This window comes from Canis lupus, chromosome 28, assembly GCF_048164855.1.
Source record: "Canis lupus baileyi chromosome 28, mCanLup2.hap1, whole genome shotgun sequence".
In the NCBI taxonomy this organism is placed as follows: Eukaryota; Metazoa; Chordata; class Mammalia; order Carnivora; family Canidae; genus Canis; species Canis lupus.
The window spans coordinates 5,455,776-5,472,334 of record NC_132865.1 but is presented as its reverse complement, the minus strand read 5'-3'; the positions used below and the strand labels follow the sequence as shown (position 1 = coordinate 5,472,334).

General features: G+C 37.0%; 1 protein-coding gene across 1 annotated transcript in view; it reads right to left on the bottom strand.

Annotated features, from left to right (window-relative positions):
• Nucleotides 1–6,016: 6,016 nt before the first annotated feature.
• Nucleotides 6,017–16,559, bottom strand: part of PIP4P2 (phosphatidylinositol-4,5-bisphosphate 4-phosphatase 2) — a 55,727-nt gene continuing 45,184 nt past the window's right edge. Inside the window, exons 6-7 of the mRNA XM_072803961.1 lie at nucleotides 8,424–8,514; nucleotides 6,017–7,586 (exon numbers count right to left, since the gene is read on the bottom strand). Of these exons, the coding sequence (XP_072660062.1) occupies nucleotides 7,443–7,586; nucleotides 8,424–8,514 (235 nt within the window). The 3' untranslated portion in view covers nucleotides 6,017–7,442. The remainder of the gene's footprint in view (nucleotides 7,587–8,423; nucleotides 8,515–16,559) is intronic.

Here is a 16,559-nt window from a genome sequence, read left to right as displayed (position 1 = left end):
AATAAAACCCTATCAGAAAAAAAAATAAAAATAAAAAAATAAAAATAAAAATAAAACCCTATCGGAGCACAGGGAACACAAACCGGTTACATGCTCTGGTGAAACGTCCTGTCTAGTGAGGGTGCGGGCTCACCAGCAGACCAGTCTGATTCAGTAAGCTAAGGTGGTGCTGAAGGCACTCCCCGGGCGTGTGTGCACCTGGGGGTGCTGCTGAAAGCCTGGGGCGTTGGGAAAAGCTGAGAGGCAGGAGGCGGCATCAGCATCTGTACCAACCTCCTGCCCGTAGTCTGCGTCTCCTTCACTTATTGCACATTTACAAAGCGCTTTATGGAGGACACGTGCACACCGAGGGGCACACACGCATACAGTCATCACCGCAATGCACTAAAAACCCATGATAGAGACTTGGTTTGATTCAGCTCAGCTCAGCAAAAAAGAGTTTTGAAGGCTTCTGCCTATTAGGTGCCAGGCACTGAGGATACAGACAAACAAGAATAGGACAGTATGAGGAACAATCAGCAAGGAGACAAGGATAGTCTTAGGAGTACCAATGCCCTGGGGGCGCCTGGGTGGCTCAGCCGGTGAGGTGTCCCACTCTTAATTTCAGCTCAGGTCATGATCTCAGGGTTGTGAGATCAAGCCACGTGTGGAACTTCATGCTCTGTGGGGAGCCTGCTTAAGATTCTCTCCCTCTGCGCCTCCTCTTGCTCACATTCTCTCAAATCATTTTTTTTTTAAAAAGTAGCTATAAATGAATAAAACAGAGGATAGTCTAGGTAGTAGTTAGAAATATACACTTAGAATAGAAGTAGTACAGGGAAAGAAAGAATTCTATCTGGGCTTGACAGAAAGAGGTGGGATCACGGGAGGGTTCCTAGAGGAGGATTTTCAAGGATTGAAAAGGAGTTTACTAACTTAGGGATATTCCTTGCAGGGAGAGGCACGTGACCAAAAACGTACAGAACTGAAACCACAGTGAATACGAGAAGTACTGGTGATTCAACACTGCAGGAACACAAAATACGGGCGCTGCTTGAGCAAGTGGTTCAGTATGAGGCTACAGGAGCATGAAGAGTCTTAACTCCTAGGGGGAGAGACACTGAAGGACTTCAGATAAGAAAGGGTCATATGCACATTTGGAAAAGGAATCACCTGTTTAAAATGGGCTGAGGAGAGGGACGGGAGGCGGGCAAGGCAAGAACAGCCGCAGGGGGATCCGTCCAGACTCCTAGGGTAACCCAGGCAGTGTTGATGAGGACAAGTGAGGTGGGTCCCTAGACATGAAGAAAGAGAAGTGCATGTCCTTGAGAGGATAGAGACCTGATGAGCCCTAAAGGGTGTGATAATGAGAAGAGAAAATGGTGATGCCAGGTAGATGCCCACAACGGGGCATCTGGACGGATACAATAATAAGATACTGGGAGTTCCCTGAGGAATGGGGGGATGGGGTGGGTCTAGTGTAGGTGGAGGGAAGGGACAAAGGTGAGAATAGGTGAAATCATCTGCCATGGGAGGAAGGGGGTCTACTGTGGAAAGTGTGATAAGGGGCGTTCGGACTTTGAAATTTTCAGATAGCACCTGTGGGAAATTTGCAGGAACTGCTGGAGACAGGGAAACAACCCTGAGGAGCCGCTGAAGGTAAAAATTAAAAATCTGGGTGTCTGGGTGACTCAGTTAAGCATCTGCCTTTGGCTGAGGTCATGATCTCAGGGTCCTGGGATGGAGCCCCACTCCCTGCGCTGGGGGAGTCTGCTTCTCCCTCTGCCTGCCACTCCCCGCGCATGCTCTCTCTCTCTCTCTCTCTCTCTCTCTCTCTCTCTCACACACACACACACACACACACACACTACTCTTTGTCTCTGTCAAATAATATCTTTAAAAAAAAAGAAAATTAAAAATCTAGTGGTATTTGTGTGGTTGTGGGATTTACTGGAAATCTAGGAGACAAGAGACTGGAAAATAATTAAGAAACTCTAAGTGCTGAAGGTGGTATTCATGAAACAGTACAGAGAGCGAGAAGGGGCACCTGGGTGGCTCAGTGGTGGAGCATCTGCCTTTGGCTCTGGGTGTGATCCCGGAGTCCTGGGACCCAGTCCCACATCGGGCTCCCCGCAGGGAGCCTGCTTCTCTCTGTGTGTCTCTCATGAATAAATAAAATCTTAAAAAAAAAAAAAAAAAAAAACAGAGTGAGGATTTTGTAAGGATAGAGGAAGTACAGGTCCAGAGAGTGACTATCTGAGCGTAAGAGTTCAGAGATGGAGTGCTTCCAAGTATGCGTACCCCCTGTACACCTAGAGATGAATAGCAGAAGTGGGATGGAAGGTCATTAGATTTGAGGGAATCAGAACTGAGTCCAGACCATTCACGTCAACATTTAAATCAATAGCATATGGTAAGAATGAAAACCAGGTACTGAAGTCCGCATTGATTAGGGGGGAGTGAACGGATATTTGTAAGTGGCAGATGGTAGGCAGACAGGAACTTTCAAAAGAAAGAATAAGACAGGTATTCAAGAAGAAGCCAGGAAAAAAATGAAGCCTTGCATAAGCTAAGGAATTCTCTACAAATATCCTAAGCTTGCTCTTGCTAAAAGCTTAAGAACTAATGAAAAAATAAAATTTAAATGTCCAATATCGTAAGCCAAAGATCTATCTAATGTAGAAATATCAGACACTGCAGCAAGGTTTTTCAGAAAAAATCAATTTGAGCACTGGAAACCTTCAGTAGCTCTACAACCAACCATTAATACCTACACATGTATAAACCACTCAAGGTAAATTTAAAAATTTGTTGAAAGTGTGTGATCAATTCCTATTTAGCAAGTTACCTTAAATGAGCTTAGTTACACTGACAAAACTGAAAATCTTTGATTTCTGGTAGATCGAAGCTTCTCACCTGTCAAATTACAAACCATATTTACTTTATAAAACTGTAACCTTATCTGATACTTAAGTCTGTGGGCCAGTCCCCAAAACGCATAGGCTTTTAATTTTTCTGCTTTTCACATAATGTTCCCCCTCAAGTCAAATATATGTATATTTATCCAAACATAACAATCTTATTTGTAACTGAGCATATAAAATGATTTAAAAAATTAAAGACCTTTACAGATCCTTTTTAGCATTTTGAGCTATTTACCAATCATTTCAATATTGCTATTATAAGAAAAATAAGTTACATTAAAATTCATTGTATGTCAATTTCCTCATATTTAATGTCATATTCCTTGCCACTCTTATGACTTTATGCTAATTATAAAAAAGAAAATAAATATGTGTAATAATATTTTGTTACATAAAATCCTCTAACAGAAAGCTGGATAAAATATCAATTCATAAAAATATTTTTTAAACAGAAGTATTCCATTTGTGAAATGAATACTGAGGGCAGTTTTCAATTTTCTTTCCACAAATCAGTTATAGACAATGAACAGCAGGGGGCACAAAATTCAAGTTTTTCTCTACAAAGCAAAGCACAATAAAAATCTCCTGCTGTGGTGGAAAGCAGATAAATTTTGAAGGAAGATTGTTTGCTCCCAACAGTCTCCATCACATATAAGCTGAATGACTTGTAATTATTTTGCCTCTCTGAGCTTCTTCAGTGGTAGAGTCATGATGACTATGACATAGATTTAATATTAAGGCAAATCAATAAGCACTAGGGTTTTTTTTCTTCGGTGCCTATATATACATACACAATACTCAAACACATCAAATAAGTGCAGATTTAGATTTTGTAGCAATTTGTAATTGTAATTTATAGCTAATTGTACAATTAGCAATTGTAATTTGTCATTTATAGCAATTTCCAGCACATGGAAATGGCTGTAGTTTCGTAACATACAAGCACAAGCATAGCTAGATCAAAACTAAAAACAAAAGATAAGCAAAGGTGGGACGCCTGGGTGGCTCAACGGTTGAGCATCTGCCTTTGGCTCAAGGCGTGATCCTGGGGTCCTGGGATGAGTTCGGGTTCCCCGCAGGGAGGAGCCTGCTTCTCCTTCTACCTGTGTCTTTGCCTCTCTCTGTGCATCTCTCATGAATAAATAAATAAGAGCTTAAAAAAAGATAATCGAAGGAAATGGCATTATTTACTCAAATACAATCAAAGCCTTTTCTATTTAAGAAAATCTGAATGCCAGAGAAAGTGGATGCAAACGTGCGTGTGCATGGTATAGTGCAGTGATTCAGTAAAACCTACATCAAAATCATCCAGAAGTTCTTGTTTTGAACGCAGTTGCCTACCCCACTTAAAACCCACATTTTCAGATCTGTAAGAGTGATACTTCAATTTCTTCTGGTAAAACAGGAACCAGAATATGTGCTTTCTAGGCTTCCTGAGGCTATTAAACTGCACGTGCTGTGAGGCCAGCACTGTACCTTACACACATTATTAGGATCTTCTAAATGACACATGTAGTCTTCCAAATGACGTGCTCAAAAATAACTGAGTGTGGTTCCATTTTTTCCCTTTTTTCTAAGAACTAGGCCATTTTTTACTACTTCGTACAGCAGGTACAAAAAAAATCCTTCCTTTCCTGATTAGTGACTTTGGTGTATTTCAAACAACATTTTCCCAGCACTTTCTGTGTTTATCTGTACTAGGCATTGGAAGGAACGCTTTACTTTAAATAAAACTGGGTATAAAGTCTCTTAAATTTGGATGTAAAAATTTGTATTAATTGATATAGGATCCTATTCAGTATAGGATCTGTTAACTATTATCTTTTATCACCCAGAGATAACCCCTCTTAATGTTTTAGTGCTTAATTTGCCTTGGTTTTTTGAACACATACACATAAAATCATTTTCTTCAAAAAGTAGATTACACTGTGCATATTGATTTGTAATCTGATTTTGTCACACATTATTTTGTGAACCATTGCCAATTCAATTAAATAAGAAATTTCATCATCTTGTTAATGACTACCTGTTATTTCACAATATAAGTACCATGATCTATTTCACCTATAACTTAGTTGAATTTTTAGACTTCTTACTTTTAATCTCGATTGTAAACAAAAATGTGATAAGTATTATTATACAAATATATTTGTTCTTTTATCCAGAACATCTTTAGGATAAATTCCTAGAGACAGAATTACGATGTCAAAGACTGTGTGTGTGTGTGTGTGTGTGTGTGTGCTTTCTTGGATCATCAGCATTCGGGGATTAATCGCTCTTTTTCATTCTTTGTTAATATAGTAGGTAAAAAATAGAATCTCTGTGTTTTAACTTATATTCTTTGATTATTAGTAAACTGAAAAGAAGTTCATGTTTATTACTTATAGCATTTCTTCTTTTATGAATTGCTTTTTTTGTATCTTTAGTTCTTTCCTGTATTAAAAAAATTAACTCTTTCTACTATTGTGGAAATATCAAAGTTAATCTTTTGGCTTTCGTTATGATTTTTTCACACAGTTCTTTTTTTCTTTTTATCATACAATCTATCAGTACTTTTATGTGATTTGTTTTGAGGTTTTACTTAGAAAGTTTTTCTTTAACACAAGATTATATGGATATTCACTTATATATTCTGTAACAAAATATAAAGACTAAACCCAAGGGATAAAATTTTAACATACCAATTCATCCAATCATTTATTCATTCATGCAACAAATATCTATTGAATACAAATGCACTAGGCGCTGTTCTAAATGCTGAAGATAAAGCAGTGAGAAAGGCCACCCAAGTTCCTACTATCACGGAATTATAGTCCAAAAGGAAAAAGATCATGCAGCATATAATTTAATGTGGGTTTGCTGTTACAACTAGTTAGCCATTAAGAAATAAATTAGATTCTTATTTCATACCTTACATCAAATGTATTACTAATAGATTTAAAATCTGTATTTCTAAAATGAAAGCAGGAAAATACTAGAAAAAAAATAAGTGAATATTATATAAAGAAATATTACATATGTTCTTAAACACGAAAACTCCTTTTAGAGTAATAACTCAAGGCAATTTTGGAAACACCATTTTATTTTTAAAAAATGGAAATATAACAAGGTAATTTTTGAACAATAATCTTTATTAGCGTATTTTCAAAGGTACATATAATCCTGAGCTACTGCATTTAAACATTTATCATTTACTCTTTAAAGTTTACACATATTTTGCTCCAAATTCTCTGATGAGTACATTTTTATACTAGTCAGGAACATAAATATTTAAATTATTATTCTTATCTCTGGAATAGCCAATTAATTTACTCATATTATCCCCTTATCTTAATTCTACTATATTAAAGGCTTTAGAACATTATTTCTCAATTAAGCAATTTCTTTTCCAAAACTGCAAAGATGGGCAGTGCGAGAGCTGATTCCTTAAATCTTAGTGAATTCTTAGAAAACTATGTTGTTTTTTGTCTGTGATCTACTTTCTTGAATAAGTTGGGTAACTATCAGACCAGACTATATTTGAGAAGAATGATAAGAATAACTACCTCTAATTTCAACATTTTAGCTAGTGTAAAATGTCACAGGCTCTCTTCTCATATAAGTAGTCCATAATTAGCCCAATAAGGAAAATTCACCATGATCCAATGTAAAGGGGGGCAACTTAAGGTAAATATATCTTTGTTCAAATGGTTATTATAAAACATGTTATGTGAAATACTTCCTCCAACATCTATAAAGGAATACATACAGCTGATTAACATTAAATTTCATAAATCTAGACCAGAACTTCTAAAATTAGTAAATAAAAAAGCAGACAAAAATGAAAGACAAAAGTCCTGTGATCTTTGAGAAAAAACATTTATCCAACATTATCTCCAACTGTGGACAAATAAATATTTTCATTCTTGTATTTTAAATTACTACCAAAATATTGTATCTTTCTACAAACAACAAAAAACAAGCATACAGTATCTAGAAATGGTTTTTATCTGACAAGAATGTCAAGTCTTTGAAGGTACACTCAATTTTTTTTTTTTTCCTGAATAAGGTCACTATGATCTTAGGTTAAAGTTACAGTAAGCAGTTCAAGCAAAATGCATATTGCTTAGATTTTAAAGCGAGCAATTTTGATACTGTTTAACTAAAATGTGAGTATAAATGTGAAGCTATTGTAGAAATATTTATAAATACTCCTTGGGAATACTCACAGATCAGCAAGTAATGGAACTGATTTAAAAACAATAATGGAAAGGTGATGTTACATGTAATGTTTGGCAAATCCAAAATATCTTTAAGAGATGTAAAAGAACATGAAGACACAGTTTTATTATTCAGAGCTTTGAAAACCTAGCAGCAAAACAAACTGTTTGCATATAATGTAGTGCAATGAGCATTTGTTCATAAAACACTCCCAAAGTCTTGGAACTTTATACAGAAACCAGAATGGAATCCATTAGGATGAATGACTCAAAGATGCCCAGAGTAGCTTATCAAGAACTGCCAGATACTCTCACCTGCATCACCAAGTTACAAGCAAGCTTATGCAAAACTATGTTCTGGGTAACTCACTCGTATGGCTCCCCAATAGCAAGCTCGGATAAGGCAAATCAAACCTAAGAGATAAGCAATTGCCCAAGAAACATAGGTTGCATGAAATCGCCTTGCAAAATCTTGGGTGCCAACCTAAAATAAAAAGCAATATAATAACAAAAGATTAAAAACTTTAACCAAAGGTTTATTTAAAGAGCTTGTGTTGGCTTATATGTGATTTTTAGGAAATACATCCCTAAGGCCACAATGTCCCTATGAAATAGGAGTTGATGCATTTGTGGACTATCACTGACAGAGTCAAATTTAGTAAGACAATATTGCCGGTTATATTAACTATGAATTTTATGCAAAAAAAAAAAAAAGCCCACTTGAACATGGTGTTTCTATAAGTAAGTAAACCTGTCATCGAAACTCCTTAGTGTTGTATGACACAAGAGGAGTGTCTCTGATAATATGGGACCAGGTAGGACAAAGGAGAATGGGAGGTAAATAATAGCAAAAAAGATCAGTAACTCCTTCCTTCTCCTGGGGGAGAATAATCCCCACGCCAACTACTTAGCTTCAGTCTCCTCTAAAAATAAGCCATCCCCATAATGATAATAAATCTGTGCTTAATTTGAATAAAAATGGCTTTGCAGACCTCCATAGCTGATTGAGTAGTGCTTTTGCTTTGGTATGGGACTAAATAAAAACAGTGGGCTTTTGCTTAATGGATGGTGAAGTCCCCAATGTCAGAGACCTTCAGAGGAGTCCCCAAACACCATTTCACCAGATGGGTAAGCTCCATTCCAAACGGGTCCATAGATTGATTGGGCTTCAGATTGCCCACAGTCCTTCAGAAGCTTCTGGGACTGGTATGCCAGGGAGGCAGGCTCTTTGGGGATCACTGAAGGCTGTCCCAGGCCTCATCATTTACTACTGGTAAAGTTAAGAAGAAAGAATTCTAACAGTGAGTAGAGTAATACTCACAGTTAATCCAACTCCAATGAAAATACATATAATTCCAATGGTAATATATGCACAGCAGCGTCTTCGTGGGAGTGCACTACCCACTGAGGAACTGCAAATTCATGACAGCAGAAGAGAACATTACTGACATGCGGTTTCTCCATTTCATCTCTGTGACTACTTTTCTATGGCTTTAGTAATACATGTACTTCCATTTATTTCTTTGAGAGAGAAGAACATGCATAAAAATGTCCTTTTTAAGAAGTTAATATAATGATGAATGATAAATTATATTACAGTGGCTTTACACAAAGTTCAAGCCTTGGTTATTGACAGTATCAACAAAAGAACCGCTGCGATCAATAATGATCTCCAAAGATAAAAACCCATTTCAAAAAAAATGTATTCTGAGATGGAAAATATGTGCTATTTTAGAAATAGCGCTTCATTTTTTGCAGTTATAACAGTGTATGTTTACTGTAGAAAATTTGAAAAATAGAGTAAATAATAAAAAGGGACAGGAAAATTACCTATAAACCCACTACATAGTCACTTAGTATTTCAGCATATTTTTCTCCAGATAGTCTTTTTTAATTTACTAACATAGTATATGCATTTTCCTATGTCATTAAATATTGTCAAATTGGAATTCCAATGGATGAATATAACCTAATTTAACCAATCCCCTACTACTGAACACTTAGAATTTTCATTACTGTAAATAATGCCAGGTAAACATCATTTTAAAAAGCATTCTGTTTAGTTTTCTTGGTTTTCTCAAAATTTCAAGATTAGGATTACAAAATCAATGAGATTAAACCTTTTAAAATCTTTCAATACATACTGCAAGAAGCCTATGGGAAATTCATAAAAGCCTATACTGTTGCCAAACTTCTCAACTGAAATTTTAAATCCAATACTTTTGAGTTATTTACACTTTTAATTTTTGTAATTTTCAAAATGGTACAAGTATAGCAGAGAATCACACCACCAAATTAGCACTTTCTTCTCTTCCTAAGTATAAATATATTAACACACATCATGTAGGAGGCGCTGTATTAGTGAATCAAATAATCAAGTATCTGATCTGCTTTTGCATGGCCAGTGTCAACATCATGCCTCGCACAGAGTAACTGCTCAAGGAAGGTATGCTGCATAAATAGAATAAATAAATGTATTACTTACTAGGCATACTTTAGAGATGTGCTATTCCAAAGAGGTTAATTTTGCGTAACAGCAAAATAGCTTCCTTTAAGTTCTAAACCTTTTTTAAAAAAATTAATGAATAATGTTTCAAATATGTATCATCAACATTCCTAAATTCCTGAACTGAAACAAGCATCTGGGTCACCTGGGGTCATCGTCACCATCGCATACAGCTTGTACGTGGAGTTACCAGGACATGTAAGATTCACTGCCTTTATAGTTAGCCTTAGACTACTTTTAGTTTGAATTCTTACGCAGGCATTTGGGGGTTTTCCCTGCCTTTATGCCTCACAGCCGGCTGTCGTGTCCCATTTACCTGTGTATCTGCCTCTGGCAGTCTAATCTGCCAAGGATTGTAAACCAGCTCAGTTTATCAGATTGTGTATTAAGGAAATCAAAAGGTCTTCAGTGAATACTGGAGCAGCTTTTCTGTGGGCCAATGTACATTTATTTATTATTTAGTACATTAATTTCAGCGCGTGAATTATCCTTAGAAAAGCCATGCTCATTTCCCATCGTCCAACCTACACAATCACTACCTCTGGGAGGTCTTCCTAGAAAAGAAAGACCCTACTGCTACCCTATAACTCCAGTGTCATATTATAATGGGGATAAAGTATTGAGCAACAGGTACCTACTGCATAGATTTAAAAATCTCATATGCATTTAGTACACGCGTGGTATCTGCATGAGCTATGTCGTGCTGTTTTGCATGTGTTAAAACTTTGTATGTGTGGGTGCTGAACTATGCTTCTGTGACTTGCCCTTTTTTTGATTGCTTAACACTCTGTAGGAGACTCTTGCACACTCGTATGTGGAGATCTAGCTCATTTTCACAACTATCTTCCGTTATATGAAAGTACCAGTTTACTTATTCTTCCCGTTAATGCGCAGACAAAGGTTTGGTTGTGGGGCTTTGTGTCCCCCCTTAATTTTTGGCTAATGTAACAATGCTGCTTTGAACACTCCTTTGTGTTTCGTACGTACACAGGCAGGAATTTTCTCAAACATATTCCTAGGAACAGAATTGCTAGGTTGTATTGTAGACATACCTCCAGCTTTCATAAATGTTCAATTTACACATCCCCACCATCTTCATACGAGAGCTTCCAATGTTCCATCCACATCAACACTTCAACACTGGGTATTGTTTTCATGCTTGACAATTTTATGGGTGTGAAGGGTATTTCACTGTGGTTTTAACATGATTTCTAGCAAAACTGAACATCTTTTCAAAGGCTAGTTGGCTACTGGTTTTCTTTTCTCTATTAATCACTTGTTCATTTTATTATCCCTTGGTTTTGGGGCTATCTTTCGCTTACGGACTCACAGATGATATTTATATAATTTGCATAGTATTCCAGGAAGTTGTCTATACTATTTCTATCTTCTTTCAGCCTGTGGGTTTGTTTGTTCGTTTTTTTTTTGTAAGATTAACCTTCACTTAAACAAACAAAAACCATTTTTAAAACAAAGAGTTTTAAAATATTACTAAAACCCTTAACATAGGTTCTAAACCTGATAAAAGCACATTCAGAAAGGCTGCCAATGCTAAATAAACTCCCGCCAGATGATGACCTGAAAGTGCCAAACACAAAATCTCTAAGGAATGTTTTCCAGATACATAATTTGTGCCTGGCTTGGCCATCCCCTCTTCAACTATCCACAAAGTCCTGCTGAAAGTATGCCTTTTAGCAGATTTTACAACAGGATGTTACAATGTATAAACTATACAGGTTCTTGGTACCCACAATGTTACCAAGGTGTTGTTGTTGTTGTTGTTGTTTTAATTTCTGATTCCAACAGTTGGTCACAGAAGTGAAGTATTATCTTTCGTCAGTTCTCGATCACGTGTGATTCAAGTGCACGCAAGACCCAATAGTTCTCAAGAGGCAGAAGCCTGAGGATTGCGAGGTGAACCTGTCTAGGAACTTTCTCCAGCCACCCGAGGGAGGCTGCAGGTGGACCTCAGCCCGGCAGAGGGTGCTAGGAACATCCTGCTCCGGGACCACAAAGCTCATGCAGATGTGAGTGCGCTCACTGACTGCCTCAAACCCATGGCTCACAGACTGTGCCAATAACTGAGCGAATTCTTGGTTCTTAAAATTTTTTAAACTACACCCACCAGGAGTCTTATAAACAGTCAGTGGGGTGAAATCTGTGACGGTGGTTTTAGTTCTGACTTGGCACATAGATGCTGCTGTCCCTGAGGATTCTAAGCCTGTGGGTTTTAAAATTCATTTTGAATAACATGTTTCGATAATAAATTTTAATTCATGAAATTAATGTATTCTAACATAGTAAAAATTATCCATGTTTTCCTTTCAGGTTTCTTCTGCCTTGTGTAGGAAATTCTTTTCTACCTGTCATATAAATATTTCTAAAATCTTCTAAGAGTATTAGAATTTACATTTTCATATTAATGTCTTGGTGTACAAGAGCACAGTTCTTATAATTATAAATTTTTATTTCACTTATTTTGAAGTCATATTATATGGTTCACACAAACCCAGAATTAATGCATTTGTTTTTTAAAATTTATTTATGGGATCCCTGGGTGGCGCAGCGGTTTGGCGCCTGCCTTTGGCCCAGGGCGCGATTCTGGAGACCCAGGATCGAATCCCACGTCAGGCTCCCGGTGCATGGAGCCTGCTTCTCCCTCTGCCTATGTCTCTGCCTCTCTCTCTCTCTCTCTCTGTGTGTGACTATGATAAATAAAAAAAAAAAAAAAAAAAAAAAAATTTATTTATTTATTTTAAAGTAAGCTCCATGCCCAGTGTAGGTAGGCCTTGAACTCACGACCCTGAGGTCACATGCTCTACCGACTGAGCCAGCCAGGAGCCTCCAGAATTTATGTTTTTGATGGAGTGACCATAATAATCATTCTTTTTACCCTAAAGCACATGAGATATACTCAAGGTACCTGCTAAAATGCTAGAATAGAGACATCCAGTATACAGTAGCTTAAAAAGTTTATTTCTCTTGCATATAAGATTTCAAAGATAAATGTACAGCTTCAGGCTGGAGAAACAGCTCTGTTCTGGGATTAACTGCTCTTGCCAGACAACAGAGGTGACAAGTCTCCTGCTGCAGATGCCTTTTCCAGCCAAATGGAAGAGGGAAGAGAAAATTAAGACAAGCAGTTTTGCCTTAATTTGAACACATGGCTACAATCTTCTTCAAGAGAGACTAGAAAATGTGGTTAGCTGGGTGGCCAGTTAGACTTTGAAAGTTCTTCTGGTAAAATAAAGACGAGAACAGCATTCTGTTCTTTTAAGTGACGTTAATATTATTTTTTTCATGTTGGTTAGTGTTGCATGGTAGAGCTTTCCTTTGGTGAGGGTTTTGTGATTTGACCTTTTTTCTCTCCTTTTATCTTCAGCCTATGTTCTTGAATTTCATGGGTTTCTTCTTCAAACTGCACATGGACTTCTGGCTAGTCTGATAATTCCTGGCACGTCTTGCTGATGAGTCCAAGTCTAATTACATATAATCTGACAGCGGATATATATGTGGATTATTTCTGCTATCTTATTTTGGCTTTCTATAGTTTCTGTATTTTCTATGCTTCTCCACCCTTACTTCTAGACTTCTTGTGGCTGGACCATGATTTTTTTATTTCATTTTCCACCTACTATTTAGAAAGTTTTACAATTTATTTCTACTAATTTAGCAGAAATTTTTAACATACATAATATTTAAAAACCAAAATCATTTAGCAAATCTACCCTCCCAATACGGAATCACAGAAAGCGTTAACTTCCAAACTTCTACTCCCATCTTAGATGTTCTTGTTCCCAATATGTCAGTTCTCTTGTATTATTTCCCCAAATTCATTAGCATTAATATTCTCATTACTGCTGTTTTTGCTCTTTTATACAATGTTCCTGATGACTGTTTACAATATCTTGGTTCACTTTTTCTCTTTGCCTTGTAGAAATTTCTTTCAGGATATTTCCCATTTTCCCTAAGTTCATCTTTTAGCAGTTTCTTTAGTGAGGGTATCAAGATGGTAAATGTTCTGGATTTTTTGCTATTGTTGCTGTTTGTGGTGCGTTGGTATGCATTTTAAAATACAGACCAATGCCTTCATTATTCTCTTATGGCTTAGGTTGGTCTATAATATCAGTTTGATACTTAATTTCTCTTAATACTTTTAAGTATTTTAAAATTTGTTTTTTGGTTTCATTGTTGCTGTTGAGATGTTTGCTGACAGAACCGGTACTTTTTTATAGTAAAAATCTGGGGGTGGGAAGCCTGGATGGCTCAGTCAGCTAAGCATCTGCCTTCAGCTCAGGTCATGATCTCAGGGTCCTGGGATCAAGCCCCACATCGGGCTCCCTGCTCAGCAGGGACCCTGCTTCTCCCTCTCCTTCTGCCCCTGTTTGTGCTGTCTCTCTGTCAAATAAATAAAATCTTTTAAAAATTCTTTAGAAAAAAATCGGTCTTCTCTCTCTGCTTTTATTTATTATCTTATATTTATCTTAGGTTTTCTGCAATTTCATTGTAAGGCACTTGCTTATTTTGCATGGATTTCACTGTTCTTTTGGAATCTAAAGGTTCATATCTTTCACAGATCTGAAAAATCCTTAGGGATTATCTCTTCAAAATGCCCCATCTCTTTCTCCAGTTTTGCCTTCTGAATCAGATATAATTCAGATGCCTCTCATACACATTTCTCTTAATATTACTCTTACCTGTGTGCCCCTGTTGGATTCTAGGTACTTTATTTACCTCTCTCTTCTAACCCACCAAAAATTCAGTTTTCAGCTTCACCTGCTGCTTAATCTGTCCATTCGTTGCATTGTATTTTCTGTAAATTTTATTGTTTCTTTTAAAATCTACTTGGTTGTTGTTTATGTTAAGTAAATGTTTTATTCTGAGACAGTTGTAGATTCATAAGCAGTTATAAGAAATGATACAGAGAGATCCCATGGGTTTTTATGCCATTTCTCCAATGGTAAGAACAGCTGGCAAACTACAGTATAGTATTAGAACCAGGATGTAGGCACTGGTTCAATCCACTGACAGTCAGATTTCCTATTTTATTTATACTCATTTGTGTATGTGCGTATTTAATTTTATACAATCTTATCACATGTGTAGGTTTAAGTATCCATCACCACAGTAAAGATACAAAACAGTTCCAACACTACAAGGATCCGTTTATAACCACACCTGTGTCCCTCTGGTTTGCCCTACCCTCTGCACCCACTACATGGTCACTAATCTGCTCTCCATTTCTAAAATTTTACCATTTCAAAATGTTAGATGAATGAAATCATACTGTAGGCAACCTCATGGGACTGTTTTTTTCCCCACTCAGCATAGATTCATCCAAGCTGTTGCATATGTCTATACCTCATTCCTTTCATTGCTGAGTAGTATTTCAAGGTATGGAAGTACCACAGTTTGTTTAACCATTCACCCATGGAAGGACATCTGAGTTGTTTCCTTTTTTTTTTTTTTTTTTAATCTGAGTTGTTTTCAATTTGGGTCTATTAAGAATAAAGTTGCCATGAAAGCTTGTATACAGGTTTTTTTATGGACTGTTTTCTCACTTCTATTTTTTAAAACATTTTATACACGGTTGTAACATATTCTATAATAGTTATATCTGAAGTCCTTGGGAATCTAATTATACTGTTTGTTTCTGATGCTGATTCTGCTTATAGTCCCTTGCTTCCTCATGTGGTTGGTAACTTTTGTTGATAATTTATTTTGGCAGTTCTTAATATAAGAAATCCATAAGAATGGTTTAGGGGAGGCTTCACCCACAGAGAATTTTCATTTGCTTTTCCCAGGTTCCCTAGAATGATACAAACCCTAAACCACTTTAAATTGATGTCAGAGACTGGCTTTTCCTAGACCACATAAATGAGGTAAAATATAAAGCTCATCAAAGGGATCCCTGGGTGGCGCAGCGGTTTGGCGCCTGCCTTTGGCCCAGAGCGCGATCCTGGAGACCGGGGATCGAATCCCACATCGGGCTCCCGGTGCATGGAGCCTGCTTCTCCCTCTGCCTGCGTCTCTGCCTCTCTCTCTCTCTCCTCTCTGTGCATTCTCATAAATAAATAAAAAAAAAATCTTAATAAAAATAAAAAAAAAAAATAAAGCTCATCAAATTTCTACTTTGTAACATTCCTTTTCTGGTAGATTTTTTTTCCCTACCCACTCTTTTCATGAAGAACAGCCTTAAGTACTTTTTCTGGGAGTGACGGGATGGTATTTCAACTTTCCATATTCTGGGAGGCCAAGGCCTTCCTCTCATTCTTCATCTGAACATTGAAACCCAAGGGCCCAGATCACCAGTATTGGCAAATACCCTCAGGATACTTGAAATGACAGCCATGATTGTCCTTTCCTCTTTATTTCCCATCCCTGGGTATTTTCTTAACTTTTATATGAACTGAACTATGCATTAAAAGAATGTTTGTTATAGTTAACTAGTTCTCTATGTTACTGGATATGAACGTCAAGAGCCTCTAATATACAAAACATGGAGAAGGAATCTCCCAAAAGTAAGAGATCATGCAATACCTCCCAAACATCTAACTATTCGCTCCCCAGGTTAGTAACTTTTCCCTTCACAATACTCCCCCCATGGGCCACAGGCATTATAAAGGACATCTGGAAAATGAAGACGGTGCCAATCAATGTTATTTACAGCACAACTTGCAGATGAGGTAGCCAGGGAAAGTTTTATTAGATATAGCTTAAGGACAGGATAAGATGTGAAGAGGTGAGTAAGCTAGTAAGTAATCTGAGCAGGTAACAGTGACATCGTTCAGGTTTGAAGAACATAAGAATTTTGTTCAAGAAACAAGCAGCAGAGTAACTTTTCTTTCAGAGAAGCCTTCTGTAGGTGAGTAGTAGAGTAGTAGAATCAAGGGTTATAGTAGGAGTTAATTTGTGAAGTTAAGTAGGGGTTTTCCAAGTATATAGGAAGGA